This window comes from Acanthochromis polyacanthus, chromosome 9 (genome assembly GCF_021347895.1).
Source record: "Acanthochromis polyacanthus isolate Apoly-LR-REF ecotype Palm Island chromosome 9, KAUST_Apoly_ChrSc, whole genome shotgun sequence".
NCBI lineage: Eukaryota > Metazoa > Chordata > Actinopteri > Pomacentridae > Acanthochromis > Acanthochromis polyacanthus.
This window is the reverse complement of record NC_067121.1, coordinates 37,998,041-38,010,840: the sequence shown is the minus strand read 5'-3', so window position 1 is coordinate 38,010,840 and position 12,800 is coordinate 37,998,041. Positions and strand designations below refer to the sequence as shown.

The window sequence follows — 12,800 nt, the reverse complement described above, 5'->3', positions numbered from 1 at the left end:
GATGTTCAACTATGTTTTTTGTTAGAAAAATAAATTCTTTTGGCAATGCTTTAATACAGTAAGTCTTTTGAATTCGTATTCAGGAGGATTAAAGTTATGTTTGATACAGAATTGTTCGTAAGTTAGCATATCACCATTAGTGTTCATCAAGGGTACAATAGACCATATATTCTTATTCATCCATTCTTTATAAAATAGTGACTTCCTTTTGTACAATATATATCTGTTGTGATAGCGTCTAACTTGACGTTTAGGGTCGCTTCACCTTTTACGACAGAGACATGCGACGGAAATACGTCACAGCACAACGCATTGTGGGAACTTGTGTTTTTTTTTTCTCTGCTGACGAACCACTGCCAGCTGTCACAATTCAAAGCAAGCTGTCTGCCTTCTGGTTCATATTTTTTGCTACTTTTTCTCTTCTTTCAGGTATTCCCCACACGGTATGTGGAAGTTCTTGAATTTGTAGTTGTAGGCTTATTTGAAATGGAACTTTGGACGTTTTGTTTAAGCTAAATGTGGCTAGTAAATATCGGCTAGCACAGGTTAGAGGAATAGACAGCCCTTAAACATACTAATAAACTCTGGGCTTTAGTTTCATGAGGCTTAATGCTTTATTGCATGTCTATAGAAAACAGGAAAAGTGAAACCAAGAGGCTATAGTTCTCTGTAGTCTTTTCCCAGCACTGTCTCATTGCAGACACACCGATAAAGATGTAAATATAAAGACTCATTGTTTTTTATCACCTCTTTATTTATTTCACAGGCAGTATGGGTCGTGGCTATATAGTAGAAGATACTGTGGAGAGATATCTGTCTAAACTATGCGAACAAGCAGGTCCAGTCACAGGCCTCCTTATTGGGCAGGTAAGATCACATCTGTCTTCTTTCAGATCATGTGTAAAAATTTGCCATCAGTCACTGCACTTACATTTTGGTTTTAATAAAAGTCGCAGCTCTGCGTTGGAGTGCTGTGTCTCATAGTGTGATGAGATATATGCTGTGCATGGGGTGACTAATATTAATGACTAAACATTTCAGAGCTCAGCCCAGAGGGATTTTGTCGTCATGGCAATTCGGACGCCCCAAAGTGAGGAGTCGACTGCTGGAAACTCTGTGGACAAGGAGTTGGTCTCTGAGCATGCCCGACAGGTGGGTAAAAGGGCAGAGGCTCTGTTACAGTATGCAAGAGAGTACATAAACCAGTATAATCACTCAGTGACTATGGTGATGGAATAATTTAATAAAAAATCAAAAACAAAGAATTTTACCTTATTGCAGGAGTTGTAAAATACACACAGAGTATACAGGAACATATGAGCCAAGCACCGATTAGAAATCCCCAAAAGTCCAAATGAGACACACTGAGAAAGGTGATACAGAGCAGCAGAAGTAAGATACCGTGGGACTTCCAGTTCCAGACAGCTGCTGCAAAAGAGGGCAGTAGGGATAAATCCCAGCTGACAAGAACATCAGGAAGAATGAGAACAGTGGTTATACAAGTGTGAAGAGCTGGGACTGTGAATCCATCAGATTCCAAGAACAACACCTGAAGTCTCTGTGCAGAAGCACCTAATGTATGACACCGGACCCACAAACTCCCACGGTTCTGGTTAAGAACCCAAGTTTGAGGGGAAAAACTTCCTGAAAGCTTTCCAGGCATTGCAGGCTTTTGAACTTTTCTGCAGTGTAGAGCTGACAGTGCTGCAATGTGCTGCTGGTTTCCAGGTGTCCAGGATGCTGCCCGGAGGTCTGTCTGTGTTAGGAGTCTTCATCATCACTGATACAGATGTGAAGGACACCCTGACCACACTCCGACAGGTAAGTGTTTAAGTCAAACCACTAACGTTTGCTCACACCTTCAGTCATTTCTCAAGGCATGCAGCCATGTTTCGCTTTTGTAATTTTTTGCTGAACTGTTTGAGTTTTCAGAGTGAATTGTTCAGCATATAGGGCCACCTTCAAATTCAGGAGTTTCATCTCTAAAAAGACACATTTATACCTCATGGTAATTATGATTTGGCTTTATTTTGTACGTGTTACGCCATTATCTGTTAGTCCGTCTAGTACAAAACCAGAGGTGTGTTTTTTTTAAAAGCAAGATCACTGATTTTTGGCCACTAGAGAGCAGATAGACCTCACAATCAGCTGACAGATGCACAGCCATTATACATCCTTTGCATTGTGTGACCGATGTGTTACCCAAACATTACCTGCTTACACATCCAGCAGACTCAGAGCAAACATTAACAATCATGTGGAGTTTAAGATTCACTTCATGTTTACTGTTTTTCTACAGCAGTGGTTGAGCGACTAACGTCTGAAAATACACTGACAGATCAGTGTGTTCTCTCTGTCTGATCCCTGTGTGTGTTATCGTGTGTGTAGCTGGTGTTTGCGGTGGAGAACCTGATCTCCTCGGAGCGCCTCTGGAACCCTGCAGACGATGAAGTCACAGATTCTGTTATGCTGCACGTCAACACCAAAACCAGGAAGTATCCTTTTTCCTCAGCCTTTTCATTGTCAGGAAGCCTCCAGATACCATGTGAAGATGTTCTTTAACTTCACACAACAGAACCGTTTGCAGAACCTTCGATGTCAAAGACCCCAAGGTTAGTTTGTGTCTTTCAGGAGCAGAATCAGCTTTAATGACTGAGTACATTCACAACATGTGGTTTGGGCTGCTGGTGTCACTCCAGGGAATATGGAAAGAGAATCATAAAAAAAAAAGAAGCTATAGAAAAAAAACAGGGAAAAATGGTAGTAATAAAAATAAATATGATACAATAAATACAGATATTTACAAGCTAGGAAGGAGTATATGAACACTGTAGTGCAAAATGATGATACAGTGCAAAAAGCAGAGGGCTGTTAAGTGCAAAAACTACTGTACATGTCCACTGGAATACTGACTATTGTACTTTCATGTTCATTTAAGTGCCTTATTTTTTCCTTAAAATCCTCATTTTAGAAATAACATTTGACGTTTTTCTTAATTGATGGAATCACAGCAAGGAACACTGATATGTATTAAGATAATACATCATTAGCCCTTTTAGAGAAGTACAGTACTCCTAAGATCTGCTCGGATTATTCTGAATGCCTTTAAGAAAAAGAACAATGTGCTCCGATTTTATCCAGGCTGATGATCGTTAGAAATAGTTGTTTGTTGCTACATTTACGGCTGTATTAATGTTTAAAATCTCATGCTGCACCTTTACCCCATCTCTGACTAGATGTGATGTTTAGATCTAGAGGTGCTGTGTTGTCAATCAATCAAGTAAATTTTATTTATAAAGCACCTTCCAACTGCCAAAAGGAGCACAAGGCGCTTAACAGAGTAAAATAAAATAAATAAATAAAAGCATTTTAAGAAACACACAGTTCTAAAAGGAGCTAAGCGTCAAACGCTACACGGAACAAGTGCGTTTTCAGACGACATTTAAAAACATTTAGTTCAGAGACGGACTGTAAGTGCGATGGAAGAGAGTTCCAGAGCTTAGGGCCAAGAACGGCAAAAGAGCGGTCACCAAACTTTCTATATCTTGCCCTGGGGACAACCAAGGAGGTGTGGCTCGACGTGCATAGAGTCCTGGCAGGTTGGTAAATTGCCAACAGCTCTGAGATGTAGGAGGGGGCACGCCCGTTTATGGCCATAAACGCCAACAACAGGAGCTTGTACTGGACTCTAAAGCTTTTTTGTGTGTTGCAGAGCACAGCCAAACCTGCAGACTGGAAGTACCAGTCAGGTGTGTGTTCCTCCTGGGCCACGGTGTCGTGTTGTCTAAATGTAAATCTGTTGGTTCCACTGCCACACGACAAAACCAGCGCAGAAAACATGGCCGAATGTCTCAAGGTTGGCACACACACAATGTCACACATGCAATATCACACATGCAAAAATCCGTTATTAAGATGTCCGTTTTCACTCTGTGTCTCAGGAGGGACTGAAAGTGTGGGCGCACCAGATTGAAAGTGGAGTTTGTCTGATTGATGGAAAAAAGCTGCCAGAGGACTCTGAGCTCATAGCAGGACAGGTTGTAGAAATAAAACACTTTGAGAACATTTTACAACATAAGCCTTTGGGGTTTTTTTAGGACACCGGTTACCCAAAAGGCTGTGAATAGTTTGAACTTGGCATTTTTAGTTTAACTGTTAAAAAATATGCTTTAATATATCATCTCTAATACAACATCTTACCATCTTTCTTCACTTGTTTATGTGATTTCCAGCCAAAGGAATGTGATTGGTTTGCATTTATATCTCTAATTGTAGATTTATACACATATGTTCTGCTTTTGGAAGCCTACCACCGTCTAATGAACTGTAACTCATGAATCCCAGTAAAGTGTTTTTAGTCCTATGATCGTTTTAAATGAAGCTAATGTGCGCCAATGATTTTGAGACGCAGGATAAATACAGACCTTGACCTTCTCTGGGCTGAAAGAGGTTCAAAACATCTCCAACATAGACTGCTGTCACGATAACTGATTATCTGAATAGTGTGAAAGGCCGAACTCTAATTCTAACCCACTGTGTTTGTCTACAGAGGAGGAATGTGAGACAGATGTTCACAGCTCAGCTTCTCATCACTTCAGTAAGAAACGCAGAAAACACAGAAATACACACACACTGCATCACTTAGAAATGTCCTTATTTCTGAAAGAAAAGCAGTTTTTTCATTGAAGATAACATTAAATGAATGATAAATCCAGTTCAGACATTGTTAATGTGCTAAATAACTATTCTAGCTGGACATTTTTAAGGTGGTAGTCTGCCCTAATTTATTAAACAACTTATTTTGTTATAATTTCTAAACAATGTAACCAATCAACGCAAAACTTGGCACAAAGAAAGATAGATTCAGTAGAAGCATTTTGCATTTAGCTAAAGTCTGCCACATTTTATAGTTTCCATGGCAACAGATTTGGCGAGATACAAAAAATCTTGGGGAACAAATATCTTCAGAAGGAAAACAGCTATCAACAATTTTTCCTATTTTTGTATACTTGAATGATAACCATGAAAAGAGTCCTTTTTTTCTATTTGAGCAGAAATATTAGATGAAGTAAAAATCTGTCATAATAACATAAGGAGTCAGCACCAAATTTGGTGCTGATAGCTGTTTTCCTTCTGAAGATATTTGTTCCACAAGATTTTTTGTATCTCGCCAAATCTGTTGTTGCCATGGAAACTATAAAATGTGGCAGACTTTAGCGAAATGTAAAATGCTTCTACTAAATCTATCTTTCTTTGTGCCAAGTTTTGTGTTGATTGGTTGCATTGTTTAGAAATCATAACAAAATAAGTTGTTTAATCAATTAGGGCAGACTACCACCTTAATGGAATATCTCCATAGGGGTACAGAGGAACATTTCCATTTCCAATAAAAGTGTGAGTTTTCATTCAAAACATGAAACTGCCTGGGTGACCCCAAATATTTGGATGGTACTGTAGATGATTCATGGTTTTGTAAGATTATTATTATTATTGAGATGCTTAAACTTGTTCAAAAAATAGGATTCCATAGCTGCACCTGTAATCTTTTGGAATAAATATGTTCATTTAAATCTTCTGGGTCCCAAAATCCTTTTAGAAGAGGGATAAACTGTAAAAACAAAAAGAATGGTTAGATTTGAACCTTTCCAACTGTCTTTGAACTACTCATGCTGGTCCATTGGAAAACTTACAAGAGCTTGCTTGGGGTTCAGATGAAATCCTTAATTTTTCCACTTAAGTGTTATTTACACTTCATGCTTTTGCATAGAATGAGCTTCTAGAGATGTAAGACAGGCTCCTTCAGCTAACTGTTTCAAAGCAGATTCAAAACAGCTCAAATAAAGCCTCTAAATGAAGGTGTGTGAGGGTGACTGAGGACGTTGACTTCCTGTGCCCTAGAAAGACCAGAGGTTACCAGATGTGGTCCAGCTGTGTGGAGGCAGCGTGTCGGTCAGAGGAGCGATCCACAGCAGAGCTTTCCTACACAGCAACAAACCCAAGGCCAAGCTGGCAGAGAAGGTAAGACTTTGATATGGTGGATGAAGTCACGTGAAAGTGAAGAAGAATTTCTCATTTTTGCCAACTAATCCTTCAGCTGCTGAAGAGGGATGTGGTTTCTACGGTGGCCTCGAGAGTTCAGATGCTGCTGGAGGAAGAGAACCAGAGCGGAGACAAACAACAGACGGGTACAAGTTCAGCAGAGTTGATTCACCGATCATTCGCTTCTGGCCGTGGATAGTTAAGGTTGAGGTTCAGGGTCGTGGGTGGGTTCCAGGTCGACCAATCCCAGCAGAGAGAGGCAGGATTTACACAATGATAGGAAGAGCTGCATTAGAGGTTTAACTGCAGGCTGAGGAAAACCTTCCTTTACAAAACCCTGACAGGTGCAACTATGCAGGATGAACAAGAAACAAAGATTAATGTGGAAAATGAAGGTAATTCAGTGAAAATGAGTGAATGTGCGGCTCAGTCATTCCATCTGAAATCTCACATTTTTAGAGCGATTTCTGCTCAACCATCTCAGATTTGTCTAAAATGTTTATAACATAAAATATGGATATTTAGAAAGATGAAATTTAAACTTGATATTTAAAATATTTTCGAGCAATATACAAAAATAAAAATACCATGTGGTGTTTGGTTAGAGGCGGCCATGTTGATTTTAGGCCTGAAAACAGCAAAAATGTCAACTATGATGCAAAAAGTCCCACAATTATATTCTGACCCGTCCACATATCACCTTAAATGTCAATGTTCAAAATATGTGCAGAAAATGGGTCAACTTGCCATTTAAAATTACAAAATATTTGAGCTAAAATTGCACAATTACTATTTAATATGTCCATAGTCGATTGTATGGAATCACAGGAGTGCCACATCAAAATATAAATAAATAAATAAATGTGGAAATATAAAGAGAAATAAATAAATAAGTAAATAAATAAAAGCAAAGACAAAATTTTCCTTTTAATTTATTTAATTGTCTTTATATTTCCACATTTATTTATTTATTTCCCTTTATATTTCCACATTTATTTATTTATTTATTTCTCTTTATATTTCCACGTTTATTTATTTATTTCTCTTTATATTTCCACATTTATTTATTTATTTCTCTTCATATTTCCACATTTATTTATTTATATATTTATGTATTTATATTTTGATGTGGCACTCCTGTGACTCCATACAATAGTTAGCAAAAATGGACACAAATAGCTCTTGTCCCCCTCAACAAATGTTTCAGTTGCGGTCATTTCATTATTACTTCCTTAAATTCCTCCATGTGTTTCCCTTTCAGAGCAGCTCTGCCTCCCTCGTCGTGTCTTTTGTCCGGTGAAAGTGAACGGTCCGGTGTGTGTGTGCGACTACCAGTTCAGCGACGAGGGTTTGGCTGAAGTGATCGACCGGCTGAAGGAGATGCTGGACATCGACGCAGCCGAGGAGGACTTGGACACCAGGCAGGAAATGACGGCTGAAGTCACAGAGAGCAGCGATACAGCCGGTGTGTGTTTGGAATCACTGTGTGGTAAATTAATTCATCAAGCACGATTCTTACACCTTAAGCCTTAACTTCTAGCTTGTCCATGCACTCTATAAAGTTATTGTTTTTTTTGACAGTTTTAACTGTATTTTATAGATTAGCTTACTGTTGTTTTACAGATTTTCCCTGTTTTTTTTTAAATTACAGGTAATAATCAGTATAATGACAGAAAAAACAGGCCAAAAATATTTATATTTTGTAGCATCGGACCATAAAATGATACTATTTTTTTTAAAATGTTGACTGAAAAAAGAAGGCTCAAACTGTAAATAACATTTGCATCAAAGTTAGTGTTTTTAAAAATAGTAATTTGTTATTTTCAGTATGTGATCAAAAAATGTGACTGTTTAACTGAATTTAAATCCTCTAAAAATACAATTATATCACAGTTAGTGGCTGCTGACCATTACAGTATTCCACCGGTTTTCAGTTTCTACCGTGTATGAACTATATATCTCTTTGCACCAATCATTCATCTGTAAACCATAGTGGTGTTATGGACTGTTGTTTTTAAAACGATTTCTGCTTCTGATTTTCAATTACCTAAATTACTAGATCAATAAAAGCAAAGTCGCATCAACTCCTTCTTAAAACATCCTAAATCTATTTATATTTAAATATTGATCATTTCAAAAGTTTAACTGCAGAACATTAGAAATCTGTCTGTCTGTACTATAAAGTCACTTCTCAGCAGTTCATGTTTCCACATCACGCTCTGATTGGCTGTAAACTGGCTGTGATGTCATAAAATCTTGCTGTTTTTTTTTTTTTTACACGTGATGAGGTCAGAGGAGAGTAAAACTCCTCCTCCAGCATTTGTGAAAACAAACTCTCTGCATGGATCGTTCAAACATTACTGTAGAGTCGCTGTTTGCTCAGTCTGAAATCTGTAAAGGCAAACATCCCTGTTTTCCAGAGTCACGTTCTGATTAACCAGACTGGATGAGGGAAAAAGACTGCGTTAATGGTAAACTTTACAGATCAGAGCCTTTTTTGCTGTAAAAAAAAAACTAGTAGCTGGCCATGTATAGACTTAAACCAATCTCAAACAGTTTTTCTTTCTATGAATACAACATAAAAATATTTAAGCCCAAAGTAATGTCAACCGCTTATTTCGTCTTGGATATGAAAATATCATAATGACATGTTAACAATGTAAATGAATGATTGATTTTCACCAGAGAGGGATCTTTAAAATGTACCACATTGGAGTTTTGACAGCTAAACACCTGTAAGTTAAAGCTGGTTTTATATTATTGTAGTTCATAAATTGTGTGTTTTGTATTTTCAGAGCCTGCTGTGGAACTTGCTGAAGCGTCAGAGCCCAAGAAAAACAACTACATCGGTAAAACACTCACCATTCACAGTTAAGATAGAGCTCATCCAAGATGAGAGGTGGAACGCCTTCAAGAACCTACAAAAGGTTCAACGGGACGTCTCTGGTGGGTTCCTGAAGAAGTCTGTGTAGGTTCTCATTCATCCAGGTCATGGTTATCCAAAGTTGTTTAAATCAATCCACTGGACTTTCAGAAAGTTCCTTGAAGACGTTTCACCTCTCATCCAAGAGGCTTCTTCAGTTCTGGTGGTGGTTGGTGTTGCCTCAGCTTTTAAGAGCTGAGCCCTCGTGTGCTAATCCTTCCTTAAGGTGAAGGAAGACTGCCGAATCCTGTCCTGAGGAATTGGCTCCCCTGTATAATGACCACCATTAGCACACGAGGGCTCATTGACATCTGTGCATTTCAACGACCCTCACCGATGCTCACAACGACCATCATTGAGTAGTCAGATGAGTTTTGGTATCGGTCGTTGGAATAATAGCCCTGGACATACCTCACAGAGGTTTAAAAGCTGAGGCAACACCAACCACCACCAGAACTGAAGAAGCCTCTTGGATGAGAGGTGAAATGTCTTCAAGGAACTTTGTTAAAGTCCAGTGGATTGATTTAAACAACTTTGGAGTTCCTGAAGAACTCACCAGAGATGTCTTCAAGAACCTGCAAGAGGTTCAACCGCATGTCTCTTGCACCTCTCATCTTGGATGAGAGATGGAACGCCTTCAAGAACCTACAAGAGAAGTCCAGTTGATTTTTGAAAAGACAGACAGACGGACAAACCAACGCCCATCGTTACATAACTCTACCATGCTCCTTAGCGGAGTAGTGACTGAACAGTTTCATCTACTGTAGTAAACCAGTGACATATAGCACTTTTAAATTTGTCAAAAATTGACGACTAAAATTAAAATGTGTTATTTACACGCTCTGATCTGATTCTCGTCCTCTGTCTTGTGTAGGTGTTGCCATGGCTACCGCTGTCGCCCTTCTCGCCACTGCTGCCTCGATGCTGTATCTCAGCGACGCCTGAGGGACCTGCACACGCCTCAATAAAGTGTTATGTTTTGAACGTTTCTTCCAAATGTCTGTTTGAAATCCATGACTAATAACCCAGATAGCAAACTATGGGTGAATCAATGATGAATCTATGTTGAGACCTAACGTTGAAATTATACAGAAAGCGCAAGGTTGATAAAATGTTGAGTCAACGTTTGCTTTTCAACCATAAATCACACTTTACCCAGATAGCAAAAGATGTTAAATCAATGTTGAATTAGGGTTAAGAAGGTTGAATTGTGGTTATGGTTGAAGATTGATGGTTGGATCAACGTTGATTCAACAACATTTTGTCAACATTGAAGTTTGTGTTTAAAAGATACCATTGAATCTACATTGTATTTTGGTTTAATTAAAATGTTTGACAGGTCAATGTTTAATTAATGTTGAATCTATGTTTGCAAACATGTAATCTATGTAAGCAAATGTTGACTCAACATTTTATCAACCTTGCGCCGCTTTCTGTGTCATTTCGACGTTAGGTCTCAACATAGATTCAACATTGATTCACCCATAGTTTGCTATCTGGGAAGCCTCTTAATGGTAAAAAAAACAAAAAAAAAAACAGTAGGCATGGGTTTGCACTAAACACACTCTGCAGCATTCAATGAACACAAACTAGATTCAACATTTTAAAGTTAAGTTGCTTGTTAAAGTGTTAAAGTTAGAGCGCTTATCTCTTCTTCTTCTGTATAAGTTCAGCTTATCACATGCCATAAATCAGACCAGCCCCTTTCTGTGTAGTTTACCAAGCCCTGATCTTAATTAATATCAGAATTTTTAAAGTGTAAGGCTGCACAATGAATTGAAATATTATCAAAAGTGAAACATGGCCAAGTTCAATATCCAAATCACAGGAGCAGCAATTTTTTGATAAAGCTAAAATGTGTCACAACAAACTGTTATTAATGAAGCACCGTGGAGCTACAGAGATACAAAACGTGTTGTCTAGATGTAAGGTACAGACTGCAGCAAAAATAACACCACATTTTTATATTTATTAAGCAGAAATGAAAAGCAAAAGTTAGCATTTTATTTCTTCAACTGAGATTAGATTTCAATTTCTATCAGAATAGTCATTTTCATTTCATTCATTTATTATTTTATTTGAATGGGACAGTGCATATTAATGAACATACAACGATGTAAATATGCCAGATTTAGCTCTAGGCTAATTTCCATCTGTTGTCCCATGGGGTAAAAGACATACCACCAAAACAAGAACATACAGGACATTAAGCAAAAAAACAAGACAGGACAAAGATACAACATAAAAACTAAACATTCAACCACAACCTCCACTTTTCCCTCTCACTCATACACACATCATCCTATCGTTTTAAAACTGACATGCTCTTGTAACTTTCTGAATGACTCTCTAATGGTCACAAGAGTGTTGCAGTAACAGCCATTCTTTAAGTTGCCTCTTAAAAGAGACATAGGTGGTACTTTCTCTGACTGTCATCAGTAGATTGTTCCAACTGGAGCAGCCCTGAATGGATAGTACATTTTTTGAGAATTCACAACCACGATACAGTTTCAATGTTTTGTTTTGCCTTTCGTTCAGCATAATGTGGCTTTGCTATCTCAATCAGTAGAGATCATGGAGCTGAAAAAGTCATTTACAGGGAGTGCATTTTAATAGAATGGGGAGTTAAATAGTAACTTAAAATACCTTGAATATCTTTGTACAGACTTCCATTGGTTTGTGTTCTTTTCTTGCTCAGTGAGTAGGGATGTACTCCAGGATGTCGATGCATCAGTTATTCTGAGTCAGTGTTCAGATGTGAATCTTTAACCAGAGAGGGCAGCAGAACGCTGCTTCAGCCCGGAGTTAAGTTACTCTTTAAACCTCACAACTGTAGTGTCAGTGCCAGAAGATTATATTAAAATAGAAGTGGAAAATCAGTTATTTAACAGTTCTACAGAGCACAAGAGTCGACACGATAACAGCCTGACTCGCAGGAAAACGCTGCACCATTTACCATGGTTATAAAATAAAATTTAATGAACAAACCAAGCATATTAAATACATAACTGGCCACTTTATTCGGTACACCTTGCCTCGAGTGCTGCCTTTATTCTTTGTGACTTAAATCCACTGTCTTCCCCATTCTGATGTTCAGTTTGGACTTCAACTTTTTCCACATACACAATATCACCATTGCTCTCAAATATTGTTCACAAATCTGTGATGGGGAGCACTTCTCCTTTGCTGTTCCATAGCAAGATGCTGGTTAGACACCATGATTAGTGCACAGGTGTGCCTTAGACTGCCCACAATAAAAGGACACTCTGAAATGTGCAGTTTTTTCACACAGCACAATGCCACAGATGTGGCAAGATTTGAGAGAGCGTGCAGTTGGCATGCTGACAGCAGGAATGTCAACCAGAGCTGTTGCTGGTGTATTGAATGTTCATTTCTCTACCATAAGCCATCTCCAAAGGCATTTTAGAGAATTTGGCAGTACATCCAGCCAGCCTCACAACCACAGACCGCACCAGCCCAGGACCTCCACATCCAGCATGTTCACCTCCAAGATGGTCTGAGACCAGCCACTCGGACAGCTGCTGAAACAATCAGTTTGCATAACCAAAGAATTTCTGCACAAACCGTCAGAAACCATCTCAAGGAAGCTCATCTGCTGCTCGTCGTCCTCATCGGGGTCTCCACCTGACTGCAGTTCGTCGTTGTAACCGACTTGAGTGGGCAAATGATCACATTGGATGGTGTCTGGCACGTTGGAGAGGTGCTCTCTTCATGGATTAATCCCGGTTTACACTGTTCAGGGTAGATGGCAGACAGCGTGTGTGGCGTCGTGTGGGTGAGCGGTTTTCTGATGTCAATGTTGTGGATGGAGTGGTCC

General features: G+C 38.8%; 1 protein-coding gene across 2 annotated transcripts; it reads left to right on the top strand.

Moving 5' to 3' along the window:
• Nucleotides 1–297: 297 nt before the first annotated feature.
• odr4 (odr-4 GPCR localization factor homolog) lies at nt 298–9,951 on the top strand. Of its 2 annotated transcripts, none has more exons than XM_022200906.2 (14): nt 298–443; nt 767–867; nt 1,042–1,152; nt 1,729–1,821; nt 2,389–2,495; nt 2,576–2,612; nt 3,713–3,856; nt 3,942–4,037; nt 4,550–4,597; nt 5,899–6,018; nt 6,095–6,185; nt 7,301–7,504; nt 8,835–8,888; nt 9,837–9,951. In XM_022200906.2, exons 2-14 carry the CDS (start codon nt 772–774, stop codon nt 9,905–9,907), a joined length of 1,272 nt encoding a protein of 423 aa, XP_022056598.1. In that variant the 5' UTR covers nt 298–443; nt 767–771; the 3' UTR covers nt 9,908–9,951. The 2 variants fall into 2 exon arrangements, with proteins under 2 accessions (XP_022056598.1, XP_022056597.1); XM_022200905.2 differs by having other exon boundaries at nt 7,301–7,528.
• The last annotated feature ends 2,849 nt before the right edge of the window (nt 9,952–12,800 follow it).